The sequence below is a fragment of the Erinaceus europaeus genome, chromosome 3 (genome assembly GCF_950295315.1).
Source record: "Erinaceus europaeus chromosome 3, mEriEur2.1, whole genome shotgun sequence".
Classification (NCBI taxonomy): Eukaryota; Metazoa; Chordata; class Mammalia; order Eulipotyphla; family Erinaceidae; genus Erinaceus; species Erinaceus europaeus.
In genome coordinates, this window is record NC_080164.1 from 16802598 (window position 1) to 16822352 (window position 19755).

A 19755-nucleotide genomic window follows, 5' to 3' on the forward strand; every position below is an offset into this window, starting at 1 on the left:
TGGAAACAGTTTGCCCAAGATTTTCCCTTTCATTTGCTGGCTGAGTGAGTGCCAGTGTTCAAATCTCCTCTGTGAAATGCCATCATGTCATCCACTCTCTCTCCTACTCACACTATGAAATAGCAACTCTGGGCCTGGGTAGTAGTATACAAGGTAAAGTGCAAGCATTACCATGCATAAGGACCCAGGTTCAAATCCCCAGCCCCCATTTGCAGGGGAGAAGCTTCACAAGTGATATAACAGTGTTACAGGTCTCTCTCTCTCTCTCTATATATATATATATATACACACACACACACACACACACACACACACACATATATATATATATATATATATATATATATATATCTTTCTCAATTTCTCAGTCTCTATCCAAGATAAAATAGTTAATTAAAAAAAAAGCAACTTTAAGACTCCATTCACCTCTCCTGACATGGGGTGGTATGTATGTATCAATCTGCTGGACCAGTGGTTCGCAATCCTTTAAAAAATACGTTGATAGTGTTTTGGGAACATGGCACATTCCCATAAATACCAGTGTCCATCATCCCAGTGATGACTCAGCGGTGAGTTCTGGTGTAGGGCTTACTGTGTGCTTATTCCCACCCCGAGGGCCCCCAGCACTCACCATAGATGCGAAAGGCATACTCAATCTTCAGGCTGGGGCAAGCCTGCTCGCTGAACACAGATGCCATGCCCAACACATCCTCAAAGGACAGCACGTTGTTGTGTGAGAACACTCTGCAGATCCGGTCTCTGAAGGGGTTGACCTGTGTGGAAGAGGAGCTCGCTCGCCCAGTGTCTGCTGTGGGGCTCCCTGGGCCTCCATCTACTTGCTAAATCCCAGCCTCCTGGACTTAAGCAGAAAAGAGAGCAAGGGCCAGGCAGTGGTGCACCTAGTTGAGCACAAGTTACCACGCAAACGGACCTGGGTTCAAGTCCCTGGTCCCCCACCTGCAGGGGGGAAGCTTCATGAGTGGTGAAGCAGTGCTGTGGGTGTTGCTCTTTCTCCTTCTTCCCTCTCAACTTTTGTCTGTCTTTACATAGTGAATAAATAATAATTTTTTTTCCCCAGGGCCATTGCTGGGCTCGGTGCCTGCACCATGAATCCACCGCTCCTGGAGGCCATCTTTCCCCCCCCTTGTTGCCCCAGTTGTTGCAGCCTCGCAGCGGCCATCATCGCCATTGACGTTGCCCCGCCGGCGACAGTCTAAATAATGGAGGAGATGGTGGGTTGGGGAGTCAGGCCCCTGGGTGTGGTGGAGGACCTTGGTCTTGGGGACCCTTAGGTGTGGTGAAAGGAGCCCGAAAGAGGGACCATGCTTACATCTCTCTCTTTGCCCACACATGGCTCCCAAAGACTCGGGATTTGGTTGTGTTAGTCTTCTCGTGGTTACTCATATTTCTCCAGTTTATATAGGGACTGGGAAGAAACATACCCAGTAGAGCTCACATGTTGCTCTGCTCTGCATAAGGACTGGGGTTCAAGCTCCCAGCCCCCACCTGTAGCCCCCATCTTTCCCTCTCTTCCCCATTCTCTTTCCCTTCCTATTTCTATCTTTCCATCAGAAAAGAAAAGGAGGGTGGGGAGGCTTCCAGGAGTGGTGGAGCTACTGTGTAGGCACTCCCAGCAATAACGCTGGTGGTGAAAAGACAGACAGACAGACAGACAGACAGATCCATCATTCCAGTTTATGTAGAAAACTTAGAAGGACCCACAAGTGGTATAATGAACGGGGTGAATGTTGTACAGAGTTCACCCCCAGACTTTGTTGCTTGTCAGCACCCTGATGTAGGAGCCAGGCAGAGCTGAGACTAATTTAAGTGCTGAATTCACCACTTGTTGTGGGGGAGCCTTCTTTAGACAAACAGCATGGTCGCCAGAGCCTACAACTTCTTGTCTATTGATGAGAGAAGGTGGAGGAATACTCTCTGCCTACCAAGTTTGTTGTGAGGGTTATGCAGGATCCTGTTAAAGTCCAGTGGTGGCCAGGGGAGCAAGGCAAGGCTAGAGCACCAGACTCTCATGCCTGAGGCCCCAAAGGCCCAGGTTCAATCCCCAACACTACCATATGCCAGGGTTGAGCAGTGTTCTGGTCCTTTCTCTCCTCCCTCAACTTCTCTGAGTGAAAGTAAATAGATGAAAATCTCCCCCCCCCCACAGGTATCCTGTTAATCAACATATTCCTCAGTTAAATGATTAAAAAATATAAAAAATTCAGAGCCGAGTTGTGGTGCACCCAGATTAACGACACGTCACCATATTCGAGGACCTGGGTTTAAGCCCTACTCCTCACCTGCACAGGGGATGCTTTATGAGATGTGAAGCAGGTGACTCTGCAGGTGACTCTCTGTCTCTCTCCCTCTATCTCCCTTTCCTCTGTCTATTTCTAACTGTCCTATAAAAGAAAGAAAGAGAGAAGAGAAAGGAAAAGGCAAAGGGGAGGGGAGGGGAGGAGAGGAGAGGAGGGGAGGGGAGGGGAGGGAAGGAGAGGGGAGGGAAGGAGAGGGGAGGGGAGAGGAGAGGAGAAGAGGGGAGGGGAAGGGAAGGGAGGGGAGGGGAGGGGGAGAAGAGGGGAGGGGAGGGGAGGGGAGGAGAGGGAAAGGAGAGAAGAAGAAGGGAGGGGAAGGGAAGGGAGGGGAGGGGAGGGGGAGAGGAGAGGAGAAGAGGGGAGGGGAAGGGAAGGGAGGGGAGGGGGAGAAGAGGGGAGGGGAGGGGAGGGAAAGGAGAGGAGAGGAGAGGAGAGGAGAGAGGAGAAGAAAGGAAAGGGGGAAAAATGGTCTCCAGGATTGTTGGATTCATGGTGTAGGCACTGAGTTCCAGAGATAACCCTAGTGGCAATAAAAAAAGTTCACACAGAGAAGGAACAAAATAAAGGTGCACAGTGATGGAGTCAGATCACTCACTAAATAGTAGCATGTGAAGCCCCTCCCCACCCCCTTCCAGTTGCCCCAGCCCCTGCTTTCTGGTTTGGGCTCTGGTTTCTCTATTTCTGGCACATGGATTCTTCTCTTCTGTTTCTTTGGAGTTCAGCTCCCTAGTCAGAATGGGTGGTTTTCTTTCACTTGGTGTCACTAGGTGTAGGCTATGGGAGAGAGGACATTCTGGGTCACCCTGGGAGGTCTCGTGTTTCTCAGATTGCACTGAGCACCCGAGGCCTCTGAAGCCCTTAGTAAAAATAGGAATTGTAAGCTTCTATGCCCTGAGGTCCAGCTCTAGCAGGCTGGAGGTGTCTTTATTATGACATGATGCTGTGGGTTGAATTCTGCCTTCCCTCAGGTACATATGCTGGATGCTTAGCCACCACCAGGGCCTCAGAACATGACCTCAGGTGAAAAGCAGGTCTTTTGCAGATGTCAGATGGGAATAGGGTGGTGCCTCCCTCCATGTGAATGGTGACCTTGTGAGGAGGGAAATTCAGACCCAGATCAGAAGAGCAGCATGTGAAGTGGAAGGCAGAGATGGGCTGATTTTGCTAAAAGTCAAGGAATGCCAAGGAGAGCCAGAAAACCAACAGAAGCTGGGAGAGAAGTCCAGAACAGTCCCCCCACAGGCCTTGGGAGGAAGCAGGCCTGCAGATGGCTCTGTCTTCCAGCCTCCAAGACACAAGAGGATGTGTGTCTGCTATTCAAGCCTCGTGGTTGAGGGTCTGTGTGTCTGCAGTCTGAGAAATGATTGCATCTGTGAGGGTACAGGGATGTCCCTGTATGTCTACAGGTGTCCCAAGATGGACCCTCCAAGCAAGACCCACTCTGCTCCTCCATCCTTTCATCTTGACATCTCTCCAACACAAATAAACAGACGATGGTTGCTTTGACAACCTCCTTCGACTGTTGATAAGGGGCCTGGCCCAAGTACTGCCCCCCATGGCTTTGTAGATAATGATGCCAAATTCTAGTCCAGTGACTTCTCCCAAGAGGACTGCTGTCCAGAGATCCCTGCAAAGAAGCCACAAGGGCTGATGATGCTTGTGATATGAGCAAGGAGCCAACAGTAAGAAAATGTCATTCCCAGTGCGTCTCTCTGGGCTGGCAATGTGCAGAATCCAGCCAGACATGAAGTCCTGGCTTTGAGTCTCTCTGTCCTTTACCAGACCTGCCAGACTAGGCTGAAAGCCCCACATCTCAGCACAGGCCAGCTCAGGAAGGACACTGTTCCTGCCCCAGGAGAGCCATCACTCTGGGACTTAGCTGGCAGTAAGGCTGTGGGGGTGTGAGGGGATGGTTACCAGGAGATCCCATCCAGGTCTCTGTCATCACTATAGACATTGGGTCTTACAGAGAAGAAGGGGCCATGGCAGGCGCTGGTGGCAAGAGCAGTCCCTGGGACATAGCCCAGGGAGCACAGAGCCTGTGGGGAGATGTACCAGAGATGCAGAAAACTCGGCCCTGAAGCACATCTCTCACTGTGTGAGACTGACTCCAGAGCTGACAAGAGGATGTGCTCCTCTCAGGGTTTCCTTAGATGGTGCCCACAATGAGAGATCAGAACAGCACAAGGGGATCTTCCCTGAAGGAAGACCTGGATACGTCACTTCCTGCACAGAAACCCGGGTTGTGGGAGATGGCCTGAGATACGCCACTGTGGTGGACTCAGATCACAGGACCTGTATCTTTCAAATTTTATTTTATTTATTTATTTATTTTAGGACCTGTATCTTCAAAAAAAAAATTAGAGTAAATGCAGCCAGATACACCTGTGGTGTGTAATCAGGAGGCAAGTGAAGATGAAAACTGTCCACATTCCAAATAGCTGGCCACCTCTTGCCAGAGGCCCTAAAATAGCTATCAGACCTCAAGAGGGGTCATCCTGCTCTGTACACAGACAGGTGCTCCCAGTGGACAGAGCTTGTCCTGATGACGTGGCTGCTGGTACCCCTGGCCGGCAGGTACTCTGCACAAGCCGGACTCATCACTGCCTCTTCTAGCTGAAGTGAAAGCATCCTTTGACAATGAGAAAGTTTCTTCTAAAAGCAAAGAAAGCCATGCTTTGCAGATTTGGACATTTTGGATATATATATATATATATATATATATATATATATATATACTTTTTTTTTTTTTGCTATTGAAAACAAACATGTGGTATCACCTGCAAAATGCTTGTGTCTGAAAATATCGCCAACATATTTTTCTTATCGGTTGGAAAAAATGGTCCAGAGAAAGGGTGTTGGTGGATTTTGCATCCATTTGTTAAAAATGGAAAAAGGCAATCTTTTCCGATGAGCTCCTAAGAGTCACTGATTGACAGCAGGGAAGAGCTACTGGCTCATTGCAATAAAAAGCCTTTAATTGGTAGCTGGGCTTGAAAATGAACACCATGATTTAATACACACAGCGATGAGAGCTTTCTCCTCTTGGATCAGCTAGGACAACGTTAAAAATAAACTCACTGGAAGCCGACCTATGGATGACTTCATCTCCAAACACTAAAGTGAGATTTCAAAGGAGAGTGAAGGGTATCTGACACGGTGTTGTCCCTTACATGATTATAAGCAGCAGTGAAACTGTGAGGAGACATAAAGGGACATAAAGGGACATTTAAGGACAGTATGCATGCCAACCAGAACGTTTATGCTTTTATTATTTATCTGCCTTGCCTCTGGGGCCTCAAGCCTGTACAATTCCACTGCTCCCCTCCCCTCAATTTTAGTTAGGAAGAGTCAGAGAGGGAGAGACAGAGAGACAACATAGCACCACTCTGCTATTCATGGATGTGTCCCTTGGAGCTGTGTATGATGCTCCCATGTGATTCCAGGGGCTTGAACCCAGGTCCTCGGGCATGGTGAAATGGGAGCTATCTCTGCCACGTGAGCTATCTCTCAGTCTCTTCAGTTGTTACCTTGTGTGTTTATAGCATAATGTAGTGATGTTGCAGTAAAGCTACATGGGTTATACATGAGAACCTGCACATTCCGGAGGCATGATCCGTGAATGGTTAAGACTAGGTTTTTATAATTTTTTAATTTATTATTATCTTTATTTATTGGATAGAGATAGCCAGAAATCAAGAGGGAGGGGGGTGATAGAGAGGGAGACAGAGAGACACCAGCAGCCCTGCTTCACCACTTGTAAAGCTTTCCCCCTGCAGGTGGGGACCAGGGGCTTGAACCCAGGTCCTTGTGCATTGTAATACATGCGCTCAACCAGGTGCGCCACCACCCGGTCCCCGGACTAGGGTTTTGAGACCCAAAGACATCTAGAGATCTCTGTTCTGGACCAACCCCTCACATCTGGAATTTAGGAATAGAGCCCTGGGGGCAAGGAAGTGACAGGACCCAAGGTGCCAAAAAAGCCAGTTTAGGACAGTATTTCCTGAGTCTGCTCCTAACTGTCTTTATAGCAAGACAACAAACAGCTGGAGAAATAGCTCAATGGTAGAGCATAGGACTTGAATGCTTGAGGCTCCTGGCTTGATCCCCAGCACAGCATGTACCAGAATGACTCTTTATAAAATAAAAAGTAGAGAAGCCTCAGAGAGAAAGATGATGAGGGGACGGAGGAGGTGGCACAGTTGTTATGCAAACAAGCTTTCATACCTGAGGCTCCAAAATCCTAGGTTCATTTCTCCACATCATCATAAGCCAGAGCTGAGCAGGGCTCTGTGAAGGAGCAGGAGGATGAGGAGATGAAGAAAGAGAAGGAGGAGGAGGGGGAGGAGGAAGAGAAGTGAGTTTCCATCAAAGTGTTCCAGTAGGCCTATCTCCTCCAAGGATGGCCGAGTATTCCCGTCTTGTCATTTCCAGAGCCACTATCCAGGACACAGACTTCCCCGACAGATGTTCTAGCACTACACAGCGCCATGCAAAGGGAGAGCTCCTGTTCTCCACCCTGAGCTGAGCCTCTGTGTCCTGTGTCTGGCTCTGCCCTGAGGCCAGTAGGCATACAACTGGGAAGAAGCAGGCCAGGGCTCAAGGCTCAGCAGTGACCACAGGGTGCCATCTTCCCGGTCTTTGCTGCTCTTCCTTCAGCGGCCTGAATTCTGTGCCATAGACACAGGGCTCTGTCCAGAGAGTGCTGGCCTGCATTGCATTTCACACTCATTTAGCAGCCTTTGCGCTCCGGAGGAGAAAGAAGATGACAATTGAAAAAGCAATGGTTCCCCTCAGAGTATAACACGTACCCTGGTGTGAAAGCATTCTGAACACTGGAATATAAACATGTCAGTGCAGAAATTCACACAGGTAACTCAGTGCTGAGGTCATCAGCATGCCCGGCAAAGTGAAGAAAGACGGAAATAAACACAAATGCTCAGGACTCTCTCCTTTTCTCTTTCTTTCTTTGTTTCTTTATTGCTTTTCTTTCTTTCAGAGGCTACAGTTTGTTGACAATAAAAAGACTGCCGTCCCTGCCAGAAAAACTGAAGTGTTTTTTTTTTAAAAGATTAACCTGAGGTTATTGAATAAGAAATTTGATTTGAAGATGAAAGTCAGAGGGAAAATATTTGGACTTAGCTTAAAAATAACTCCTCGCCATCTCTCCAGCGAGTGCATAGTCAAATAGAGCTTTTTACAGTTGCTGGGGGGAAAAAAATCACATAAAAATACTCTAGTGACTCAGTAACATCACTGATGCACTGGCGTTTCAGATTTAGCTTTTTTTTAAAGTTCAAATTGTGTCATTCTGTTTAAAATTTCTTATTGCTGATTAGACTCTCTAAATTTTAGTGCTTTAAAATTTTTATTATTTAAAAACATTTTATTTTATGAGAGAATGAGAGAGGGAGAGGAGAGGAGAGGAGAGGAGAGAGAGAGAGAGAGAGAGAGAGAGAGAGCAGAGCACCACCCAGCTCTGGCATATAGCAGTGCTGAGGATTGAACCTGGGGCTTCAGGCATGCAAATCTAGTTCTCTAATAATGAGCAGTCTCCCTGGTTCCATCTTTAGTGTTTATTTTCCAAACTGTTTTATTTTTGCTCATTTTTGCCTGCTACCAACCCTTATTAAAATGGTGTGATTGATTTCTACATGTTTAAGCATTTTGAGCAGATGCGAAATACCTGTTAAGACAAGGTGTGACTAGAGGTACTTGTTGGAGGGTCCCTAGGTGTTGCATGGAAGCTCCAGGTCTGGGGGTGGGGTTCTCATTGCTGACTTTCACTCCTCAAGGTTAGTCAAAATTGTGTGAGCAAACCCCAAGACCTGAAGAGGAACAGCAAACACTTTTACATTTTAGTGACTTTAAAATCTTTCAAGTACACTATGTGTACAGATTGGGAGACTCAATATTTCCAAGATGTTGATTCTTCCCAAATCACTCATGGAGTTAATGCAATTCTGGTTAAAGTCTCCCGCAGTCAGTGTGGAAGTTGGCAAGTCGGGTCTGCATTTTGAGTGAGGATGAAAGTCTTGTTAAGCAGTCCCAAAGAAGAGCAACAAGGCTGGAGTTCTCATCCCTAGAGAGCAAGATCTATGTTAAGTTTTTAGGAAGCAAATGTTATACAGTAGCAGTGCCAGGAAAGACAGACCTATGACCATAAGAGAAATTCCAGAAACAGACATACATGTGTCTGACTATCTGGCTTAGGACAAAGATAACATCATGATACAGAAAGGGGAAGGAAGGCTCTTTCCATAAGGAGTGGATGACCAGAACATCAATTTCAGGGGCTGGGTGGTAGCATACCTGGTTGGGCACACAGGTTACAGCGTGCAAGACCTGGGTTCAAGCCTCCGGTCCCCACCTACAGGGAGAGGGCTTTGTGAGTGAGGAAGTAGGTCTGCAGGTGTCTCTCTCACTTTCTAGCTCCTCCTTTCCTCTCGATTTCTGGCTGTCTCTATCCAATAAATAAAGATAATAAAAAAAAAAAATCCAGACTGGGTATAAGTTTAATGTAGAGAACTAAGAAGCTTTCCAGAAAAACAGCATTGCAGAATACCTTCATGACCTTGGAGCAGAGATGCTCCCCCTTCTTCTCTTCCTCCTCCTCCACTTTCTTCTTCTCCTTCTTCTCCTCCTCTACCTTCTCTTCTTCTCTTCCTCCTCCCTCCTCCTTTTTCTCCACCCCTCTCCTCCTCCTCCTCTTTTTCTTCTACTTCTTCTGTCATTGCCAGGGCTTCATCGCTCCAGGCCAACTTTTCCAGACAGAGGCCGACACAAAGACCAGAGCACCAAAGCTTCCCCCAGTGCCAAGCACTCCCTTGTGGTGTACTGAGGGCTCAAACCTGGGTCATGTGCTGGTGAGGTAGGCGCGCTCCCAAGTGAGCTATCTCACCAGCCAAGCTTCCATAATGTACAGAAAACATTATTAAGAAAATCATGAAAGGATAATGTTTGTAAATAAATTCATACTAAAATGAAGATTTTCATATTGTTTCAAAACCAGTCATATAGGGAAATACTTTATTTGGGTGTGGGTCCCATACATATAGATGCACAAAAGATAAAATGATGACAGAAACCAAGCAAACCAAAAGACAATCGAGTAGTATCTTTAACTCTCTGAGTGAAGGCAGTAGGGTGGGAGTGGGAGGCTCTCATCCTCTTATTCTATATCCAACAAAATATATCTGAAACCTAATGGCAAACAGTTTTACTTTCCAGACTAATAAAAGCTGGAAGAATTCATCTGTGTATATATCCTTCAGGAAGAGGAAAAGGCCAGAAGCAAACTTAAATTTACACAAAGGAATGAAGAATGCCAGAAATGGGAAGTATGTGAGTAAGTATAAAAGACCTTCCCCCCCCTCATTTTAAATTCTCTCAAAGAGATAAAGCTACATTGATAGGAAAAGTAAAACTCCAAATCATGAAGAAAATAAAAGACATGAGAAGGCAATTAACTACCATGAAGTGTCACAGAACTCTCCTTGTAGTACACACAGGGTTTCCATGTGCCCTTGGAATTTCTGCCATGGTAAGACCGTGTTCTGGGTAGTGATAGCAGGTCTCAATAAACTTAAGAGGATTATAATCATATGAAATGTGTTCTCTGACCACAACAAAATTAAACTCAAAATTACTACCAGAAGAAATGAAAGGAAAAAACAAACAAAAGAAAAAACAATGAAAGGAAAAAACATGAATGAAAATGAAAGGAAAAAACAACCAAACAACAACAACTAGGAAATAACTTGAAATAAATGGAAATACAGCCTATCAAAACATGAGGTGTCAAGTAAAAGTCATATAGCGTGCACAGGGGACCTACTGGCATCAAGTGATCCCACTGGAAAAGAAAGTAGTCAATGTCTTTCTTTCTTTCTTTTTTATTTTATTTTTTTAATTATTTATTTATTCCCTTTTGTTGCTCTTGTTGTTTTATTGTTGTTGTTACTGATGTCATTGTTGTTGGATAAGACAGAGAGAAATGGAGAGAGGAGGGGAAGACAGAGAGGGGGAGAGAAAGACAGACACTTGCAGGCCTGTTTCACCACTTGTGAAGTGACGCCCCTGCAGGTGGTGAGCCAGGGGCTCGAACTGGGATCCTTAAGCCGGTCTTTGTGCTTTGCCCCACGTACACTTAACCCACTGCGCTACCGCCCAACTCCCTATTTTTTGTTTTTTTTTAAGGACCATAACTCAGTGCCAGTTGGTCACTGGCAGCAAAGAGAGATCAGAATTCCAGGTTTATGGGATGGAGCCCGTTTGATCTATGTGCCCTGGGGAAGTAGTTGTCCTAAGAACATGGACAAGCTTGTCTCCAGAGGCCATGAGGATTCTGGACTGAACTGAGGACAATGAGTGAGGAAGGCTTCTGTTCCTTCAAGCCCCAAGGACCAGGAAGAAGTCGAAATTCTGGGTGGGAACCAGGAGTACTCCTTTTGCAACAGAGTAGCTCTACCAGAAGGTGGAAGTGTTGAGTCAGAGTCTTGTCAGTCAGTTCATAAACCAATGTAAGCACCTACTGTGTGCAAGGTGTTGGGTGAGGTGTGGTTTTCTGTGCAGAAACCAGCAGGGTAGGAATGACCACTCCTTTTCACAAGGAGAGGGAGCCAAATCCCAGAGAGGGAGGACTCCTGATTCAGTGCTCTGTCTGTGGTTACCTTTTAACCACAGGGATGCCTTTTTTTTTTTTTCCTGAAGAAAGTGTCTCAGATTCATATCTCTGTATGCACACAACATACAGATTGAAGCGCTACTCTAATCCGTGTGCTTGTCCACTGGCAGCCTGTCAGAACAGCCAGGCGTGAGATATGCAAAGTACTGACCTGAACTTGGAGCCTTTGAAGCAAATGCTACCAGGTAATGACTGTGGGCAGGTACTGAACCTGGGGCTTCCTCAAATGATGGAGACACCACCCCCGCTCTCCTTGGGGCTCAATACCAGTGGTTACCAGAAAGGCTTTTCTGAGTCACTGCTCAAGAAGCTCTTGCCCTGCAAGTGGGGGCTGGGGGCTTGAACCCCATGCTCTACCGGGTGTGCCACCAACTGGTCCCATGGAAGGCTCTTCTGGAATAGGGTAGGAGAGGTGTCTAGTCAAGATCAAGTGACGTAGTAAGTGACAAGAGCTGGGGCAGGAAAGATAGCCACAGAGGGTAGCCGTGAAGAGAAGCCAGCCACAGGACAAACCAAGCAGGAGCCATGGGACTTGGGGATGGGATGGGGGGATGCTACAGCCCAAAGGACACATGTTGTTAAAATTCGGGGGCTCCAGCTGGCTGGGCTAGCTTCGCGACGGCAGACAGAGATGAACAGAGACACACGGCTGGGCAGAGAAGCTTTATTCACGAGCAGGCAAACATGTGCTCTCCTGTCTTTCTCCTCTGGCGGCAGAGAGAGACCCTTAAACTAACCACCACACAGAACTCTCCTGCATCCTTCTCCTCACGTGGCAGCGCCAAGAACTACAAATGGTGCCCACATGGACCTGACCTGCGCATCTCTCAGATAAGTGAAGACAATTTGGCTACCTATGCACTATGGCCTTGTCTTCTGCTTGTGAAGAGATCTCCAAAGGCCTCTGCCCTTTCTTCACGAGACTGTTTTGCTGTTTCTGGAACATTTATCTCTGGACCACTCTGTGGTTTCTGCCCAACGCCAGCTCGCAGGAGCCCAACGCCAGCCTGCATGAGCCGGCTTTCTGCTGCGTGGCGCGGGGCATTGGGCGTGGGCTCCCTCCACGCTGCTCGGCCGCTGGGAGCAGGGCAGCAGACATGGCAGGGCCATGGGGCAGGGCCGTGGCGGCCTATCATGGCCGCCACCCCGGGGCACCTCGGCCCGCGCCTTCTGCACGGCTGGCCCACCCGCCCTCGTGCTATGAAGTCTGGACAGATCCTGGACCACCCGGAGACCACGGGCTCCCTGCCGAAATTGGGCCCCCTGGCTGAGATCTCCAGCTTGGGTCTGAAGGCAAACAAGCTAGAACACGCAGAGATTCATCCAGAGATCGCAACCTACAATTCCTAGAAGTGGAGCTGCGCAGGAAGCCACCTCCGGATGGTGACCCCCCCCAACAACTAAGACAGTACAGATTTGTGTTTGAAATGACATGTCTTCGCAACAAAGGTTTCTCTCCTTGTGTATTAAAGACCATGTTTACGTGTGTGTTTAAAGTTTGGTAACATGAACTTTAAGGTTAAAAATGTAACTTTAAGGCTAAATTCTTACCAGGCAAAGTTAAATGAAAAAGGTTTTCAACGTAATTCTCATGAAGATAAAATTAACTTGCATTTAAAGTCTGAGGTAAAAATTAGTTAACAATCAATATATTTTAAGTTGGTCTAAACAAAACCTGCGCACACCTAGGGTGTGTCTCCATCTTAAATGGGTGTAACAAAAGGTTAAATAGACTTGTTGATATGTAAAATTCTCAATTACCTTCCCTATTAGAAATGGTAGATTACACAATGGCTATGCTAATGATACTCATGCCTGAGGTTTTCTTTCCTTGATTCTCATGTTTACCTTTTCACATTCTATTGTTTAAACTTTAACCAACCTTAAAATCATTCTAAAAAAGACTTCTAATTGTAATAGTTATCAATTGTGATAAACTTCTAACCTGCTACAAGTTTCTTTCATAGTAAGTAAATTGCAGCTGTCAAGTTCTCTACAGAAAAGCAGAATTCCAGCAGCAGACCTTCCTCGTACAACGCTCCACCCCCTGGCATTCTTCCGTGGACATCTGTTTTCGACTGGCACTCCTATTGGACTCACTGGTACACCCTTAGACACTTTGCACAGAAGTGCAAAAGTGCTGCTATATTTCTCAAACACTGACTGCAGCCAGCTGCCTTTGGGACTCTAGGCTGTTCCCCGCCCCCATGCTAGAAAATGCCCGTCGAGGCAAGTACGCCCCCCAGAGGCAGGAAATGTTTTTTTTTTAAGCTGATAAAGTTTTGCCCACAGAGGCAAAAAATGGCCCCCTCAGGCCCTCCCTTGGCAGCACACTGGTTCTTGTTACTTGCTTACATGTTTCTCCATGTTTATGCCAGTTTCTTTTTTGAAAATGCCTGTATGATACAGATTTCTGTTCACCCCACACCCCTGATACTGTCGTCATTTAGTTAAAAACAGAAAGGGGAATTGTTGGTATGTTCCCTTCCCCCCAACCTCTGAGAAGAATTAGTTTGCCCCTTGCTAGTTTCGTGTCCTGCTTTCTCCCCGCCCCCTATGCTAAGGATGGGCAGAGTCCCAGCAGCAGCGGTGGAGAGAGGATGATGGAGAAAAGCACATGGTGTGGTGATTTTCCCGTTCGTGAATAAAGATTAAACTGTGTTCTCAGCCCAGCCGTGTGTCTCTGGTCGTCTCTGTTACCCGTCCATGAAGCCAGCCCGGATAAAACAACAGACACAGAGTAGTCAGTCCCTTTTCTTCTTCACACACCTCCAGCTGCCCCCTGGGCCCCCCACATACCTCCCAAGCTACCCAGGTCCCACCCGGCATAGGAGGGTGAAGAGGATATCAGGGGGGCTGAATGCTGCACTTAGGCCACCCAAGTCTCAGGCGGGCCTGTGAGACCTTCATGGACAGAAGCCTGGTGTTTCCATGTCAGGGCAGTCAGGGTTGGGACTGGTGTGGGAGGTGAGAGATGACCCAGGTGACAGCACCCATGGAAGCCAGGCCTGGAGGCTGCCTACCCCGCAGCCTATGCACTGCTTATAGGGAGAGAGCATCTTTGTGTTTCCTGTGACCGTCTTTCCTGCTATCTCTGATCACAGGCGGGCAGGGATGCCAGGGGGTATGTTGGGTCACAGCTGAAGGCTGAGCGCCAATGAAACAAGTGGGGAGCAGTATGAATGTTAGACGCTGTGGAACATTTATCTGCAGGACCACGAGGCCTGCACCTGGCACCAGACGGTCTCTCGCCGGATCCTGGTGTCCCAGAGAAGCCTTACAGAAGGGTCACTTGCAGGCACTGTAGAGCTCAGGGGACAGCAGAGTGAGTTTTTGGGGGAGGGGACTGTTGAGGAAGAAGTTACCGCCCAGAAATGGGAGTATCTGCAGGCATGGACAAGACTGTCACTCGGAGTTCAAGGTTTGCACCATCTCCATTTTTCAATAGCTCGACTTGCTAAAAAAGGAGCCCAAAGGGCCAACTGTCCACCCTCATTCATCAGTTTGCATCCGCATCCACATCTGCATGTTGCCATTTCTAACAACTTGAAGTCAACTCTTTGAAAGTCCCCTCACCCCAGGGGGGCAAACTGAGAAACATGAGCGAAACCAGTATAATCCCAGAGAGCTGGAGAGAAAATGTTTCAAGCCAGGCATGGTTTGTCAGTGGGGAGGGGCACAAAGCCCCCCAAGAGCACTGGGGGGGGGGGGCAAGGAAATTGTTTGCTCCCAGGCCGTCGTGATATCATGAAGAGCACCAGCTGGGGGTGCAGGCTGGAAACTCACAGTGGTTTACAGCCCCCTGCCGGAAGTGCAAGCACAGTTCCCTGCCAGAGTGAGAGCTGTTGGGGCCTGTGGACCATAAAGGCCTCAGCAGCCTGTGAGTGAGCTTCCCAGGGAGCCGCGTGGCCTCTGCCCCTGGCCTGCCTGCAAGGGACTTCTCAGAGGGGGCTGATTTGCAGCTGTGTGAGGACCCAGTGCCCGATCCCTTGTGAACTCTGCAACTGTGTATCTTTGTGTCAGACAACAGCTTCTCTTTCGTGAGACATCTAAGCCGCCGCGGTTGACCTGCTCCATCCCTGACTCTGCTTCAATTTATAGAAACAGCAATGGGTTTGAGTTTGGAGTATGGCACCAAAGTAAGAAAGCAGAATTATACTGGAGTTTGCAGTGAATACCTCCCTAATACTTCCTCTCCACCTTTCCAAGCTTTGGGTCCATGATTGCTCAACAATTTGTTTGGCTTTGTATGTTAACTCTCTTTTCAGTCACCAGGTTCCAGGTGTCATCAGGATGCCAGCCAGACTTCCCTGGATTGAAGACACCACCAATGTGTCCTGGAGCTCAGCTTCCCCAGAGACCCACCCTACTAGGGAAAGAGAGAGGCAGACTGGGAGTATGGACCGACCAGTCAACGCCCATGTTCAGCGAGGAAGCAATTACAGAAGCCAGACCTTCTACCTTCTGCAACCCTCAATGACCCTGGGTCCATGCTCCCAGAGGGACAGAGAATGGGAAAGCTATCGGGGGAGGGGGTGGGATATGGAGATTGGGCGGTGGGAATTGTGTGGAGTTGTACCCCTCCTACCCTATGGTTTTGTTAATTAATCCTTTCTTAAATAAAAAAAAAAAAGTCAACAAAAGGGAATAAATAAATTAATTAATTAAAAAAAAAAAGAAAATACACACACACACACGCGCACACACACACACACACACAAAAAGAAACAGCAATGGGGGTGGAGGGGGCGATGCACAAGGACAAGGGTTCAAGCCCCTGCTTCCCACCTACAGGGGAGAAGCCTCAGAGCAGTGAAGCAGGTCTGCATGTGTCTCTCCCTCTCCATCCCTCCACCTCCATCCTTCTTAATTTCTGCCTGTGTCTATCAAATAGGTAAATATACAAAAACTTAAAAAGTGTTACCATGTTCAAGAGCCCAGGTTCAAGCCCTCAGTAACCCTAACCCTAACCTGGGGAGGGGGGGCTTACAATAGGGGGTGAAGCAGGTCTGCAGGTGTCAATCTCTCTCTCTCCCTCCTTCCCCTCTCAATTTTTCTGTTTTGTGTTAAATGAAATATAAAAAAGAAAAGGAGGGGAAAATGGAAAAAAATCAGTTGGGAGCAGTGGATTTATAGTGCTGTCACCAAGATAACCCTGGTGGTGAAAGAAGGAAGGAAGGAAGGAAGGAAGGAAGGAAGGAAGGAAGGAAGGGAGGGAGGAAGGAAGGGAGGGAGGGAGGAAGGAAGGAAGGAAGGAAGGAAGGAAGGAAGGGAGGGAGGAAGGAAGAAAGGAAGGAAGGAAGGAAGGAAGGAAGGAAGGAAGGAAGGAGAACAGGGTCACACCACAGCCTCAGCTCTAAGACCTGCCCCCCTTGCTTTGATGCACAATGATTCTAAATGTCACCAAATCCAACAGAAGCACCTCACAGACCTATGGTTCTTTCAGTCCTTGGAGATGGGGAGGACCGGGTTGGTGTGGGGGATGGTATTGGGCCTGGAGCCTAGGACTTCACACGGGCAAGACACAGGCTTTACCTCGGAGCTACTTACCCCACCCAGCCCTGATGGTCTGATCTTAAAAACTATTTTTATTAATGATGGAGAGAGAAGCAGAGCAGACTTTGGCACATGTAGTGCGGGGTTCAAACTCAGGGCCCCATGTTCACAAGTCCTAAGTATTTCTGCTGAGTCTCTCCAGTGATTTGATTTGATTTTTTTTTAATTTGCTATTAATAGTATGCTACAAGACTGTAAGATGACAGTGTATAGTTTCACACCACATCCACTACCAGAGTTCTCACAGGCTTTAGAAACAGTTCACTTGCTTCTGTAAGGCTCCACACCCTGCTGCTGCTGAATGAAATAGCTCGCACAGATAGTGCACCGCGCTGGCAGATGCATGGCCCAAGTTCCAGCCTGGTCCCCACTGTATTGAAAGTTGCTTCAGTGCTGTGGTCTCTCTCTCTCTCTCTCTCTCTCTCTTTCTTTCTCCCTCCCTCCCTGTCTCTATCTAAAATATAAAAGTAGTGGCACACCTGGTAGAGTGCACATGTTATAATGTGAAAGGACGGCGTTCCAGCCCCCAGTTCCCCCCTATAGCTATGGGAGAAGCTTCCCTCGTGCTGAAGCAATGCCATAGGTGCCCCTCTCATTCTCTCTCCTTCTCTGTCTCCATTTTCCCTCTTGATTTCTCTCTGTCTCTATCCAATAAATATATTTAAAATTTTTAATTAAAAAAATAGCACACGGGGTCGGGCGGTGGCGCAGTGGGTTAAGTGCATGTGGCACAAAGTGCAAGGACCGGTGTAAGGATCCCAGTTCGAGCCCCCGGCTCCCCACCTGCAGGGGAGTCACTTCACAGGCGGTGAAGCAGGTCTGCAGGTGTCTATCTTTCTCTCCCCTTCTCTGTCTTCCCCTCCTCTCTCCATTTCTCTCTGTCCTATCCAACAACGAACAACATCAACAATGGCAATAATAATAACCACAACGAGGCTACAACAACAAGGGCAACAAAAGGGGGGAAAAATGGCCTCCAGGAGCGGTGGACTCATGGTGCAGGCACCGAGCCCAGCAATCACCCTGGAGGGAAAAACAGCACACACTCTCTTTCTCTGTGCCTGTCTCTGTCTTGGAGGACGAGACGGTGACGACTTGGGTCTCTGTCTGCTGGCCCTGCCTGTCCGTTGGAGGCTGTGATCCTGGGAACAAGGCCCCTGCCGGCTGGGCCAGGCCAACACCTCATTAGGAGGCTGGGCGGGGAGGGGCACTGCAGGAACCACGTTGTTTATGCTTCTATTTTTAAACAAGCACGAGGTCTCTGGGGGCACAAATGAAGTTATCAGAAAAGAAACGTAGAATAAAGCCTACAGCCAGCTCTGAGGAGCCCCTGGGACCAAGACTTTCAGTGTCAGAGCTGGGGTTTGTTTATCTGTGCCCACAGGCAGGGCTGGGGTCAGGGGGCTGGACAAGTCTGTCCCTGAGTCCCTGTAGCCAGTTCTCAAGGAACCATGGGGGAATCAGGATACAAAGTAGGACTTTGCAAATGATCCCAGCAGTGTGCCCACGGGAAGGAAGCCTGACTGCATGTCTCACCGAGACATGTGGCTGGAGTTCCTGGCAGAGCTAGTACCCACATGGTGCCCAGTACCAGCCTGTCACAAGCTGCCGCTGCTCCTGGCAAACCCCCAGTTCCTGCTCCATCAAGGGGGCTTATCCCATTCACCTCACCTCCCAAGAACCCCTCAAAAGTGAAGCCCAGACCCCATAGGGTGGAACAGCTTGACAGGTTCTTGGGGGGCAGAGGCTGGGATGGGGAGATGACTTGAAATTGGTCAGTCACATTGAACTTAACTCCAGCAGTTAGCATGCAGGACAGCCTCAGAGGACTCCCATCCCCACCCCTTCCGGCCCACTTTGAGATAATTAGAACAGTTATGGGCTTTGTTCTAGTAGGAAGATTGAGGACTTGTGTGGTCATGGAGGTAGGAGGATCTGGAAGCCCTGATCCTCCCCCCAAAAAACCCCAGCTATGCAGACCTCCCTTACACATGTGCTTAACAAAATAACACTATAAAATTTTTGTTTTTAAGGGCCAGGAAAATAACTCACTTGGATAGTGCACTGCTTTTTTGTCATGTTTGTGACCTGGGTTCAAGTCTGGCCCCCACCACACAGAAGGAAACACAGGTGCTGTGTCTCTTTCATGCTCTCTGCCTCTCTGTCTCCCAGTCTCTATCTAAAAATGAAATAAAATAAAATAGTTAATACTCCGGGCCCTAGAAGAAAACCCATCCTGGGGTCTCGGGCACTCAGGTTGACAATGTGCAAGGACCCAGGTTAGAGGCCCTGCTCCCCATCTGCAGGGGGCATACTTCACGAGCAGTGAAGCAGGCCTGCAGGTGTCTCTCTTTCTCCTTCCCTCTCTATCTCCTTCTACCCTCTCAATTTCTCTCTATCATAATCAATAAAGTCGAAAGGAGAGAAATAGCTGCTGAAGCGGTGGATTAATCATGCCCAGAGATAACCCTGGTGGCAAAAACGAAAAGGAAAGGGAGACTCAGCCTGCATGGGGACACTTTGCCATGTGCACAGCCGGGTTTAGGCCCCAGCCCCACATGGCAGGACCACAGCCCCAGGAGCCATTCTGCGAAGGTCTCTCTCCCTCTCTGAAATAAGAAAGAGTGAAAAAGTTGTCCTGGGAGCAGTGAGATGGCACAAGCTTGAGGCCCTGGCACCACAAAAATTAAGGAAGTTAAAAAGAGAGAGAGAGAGAGAGAGGACCTAGTGGAGTTTCAAATGTTTTATGGAAAACTGAGAAATGCTATACATGTGCAAACTATTGTATTACTGTTGACTATAAACCATTAATTCCTCGATAAAGAAATTTAAAAGAGAGCTGGGCGGTAACGCAGTGGGTTAAGCACACATGGAACAAAGTGCGTGGATTGGCGTAAAGATCCCGGCTTCCCACCAGCAGGGGAGTTGCTTCACAAGCTGTGAAGCAGGTCTTCAGGTGTCTATCTTTCTCTCCCCCTCTCTGTCTTCCCCTCTTCTCTCCATTTCTCTCTGTCCTATCCAACAATGATGACAACATCAACAATAATAACTACAACAATAAAACAACAAGGGCAAAAAAAGGGAATAAATAAATAAATTTTTAAAAAAGATTTTCTTAAAGTTCCTAAAAAAATAAATAAAAGGAAGGAATAAATAGAGAAAGAAAGAAAGAAAGAAAGGAAGGAAGAATACTTTGGG

The 19755-nt window shown here is 47.9% G+C and overlaps 1 protein-coding gene across 1 annotated transcript in view; it reads right to left on the reverse strand.

The window, feature by feature from the left end:
* The window catches only part of CIB4 (calcium and integrin binding family member 4), a 47698-nt gene that overhangs the window by 10588 nt on the left and 17355 nt on the right, over positions 1 to 19755 (reverse strand). The window contains exon 4 of the mRNA XM_060186707.1: positions 632 to 773. Within this exon, the coding sequence (XP_060042690.1) occupies positions 632 to 773 (142 nt within the window). The remainder of the gene's footprint in view (positions 1 to 631; positions 774 to 19755) is intronic.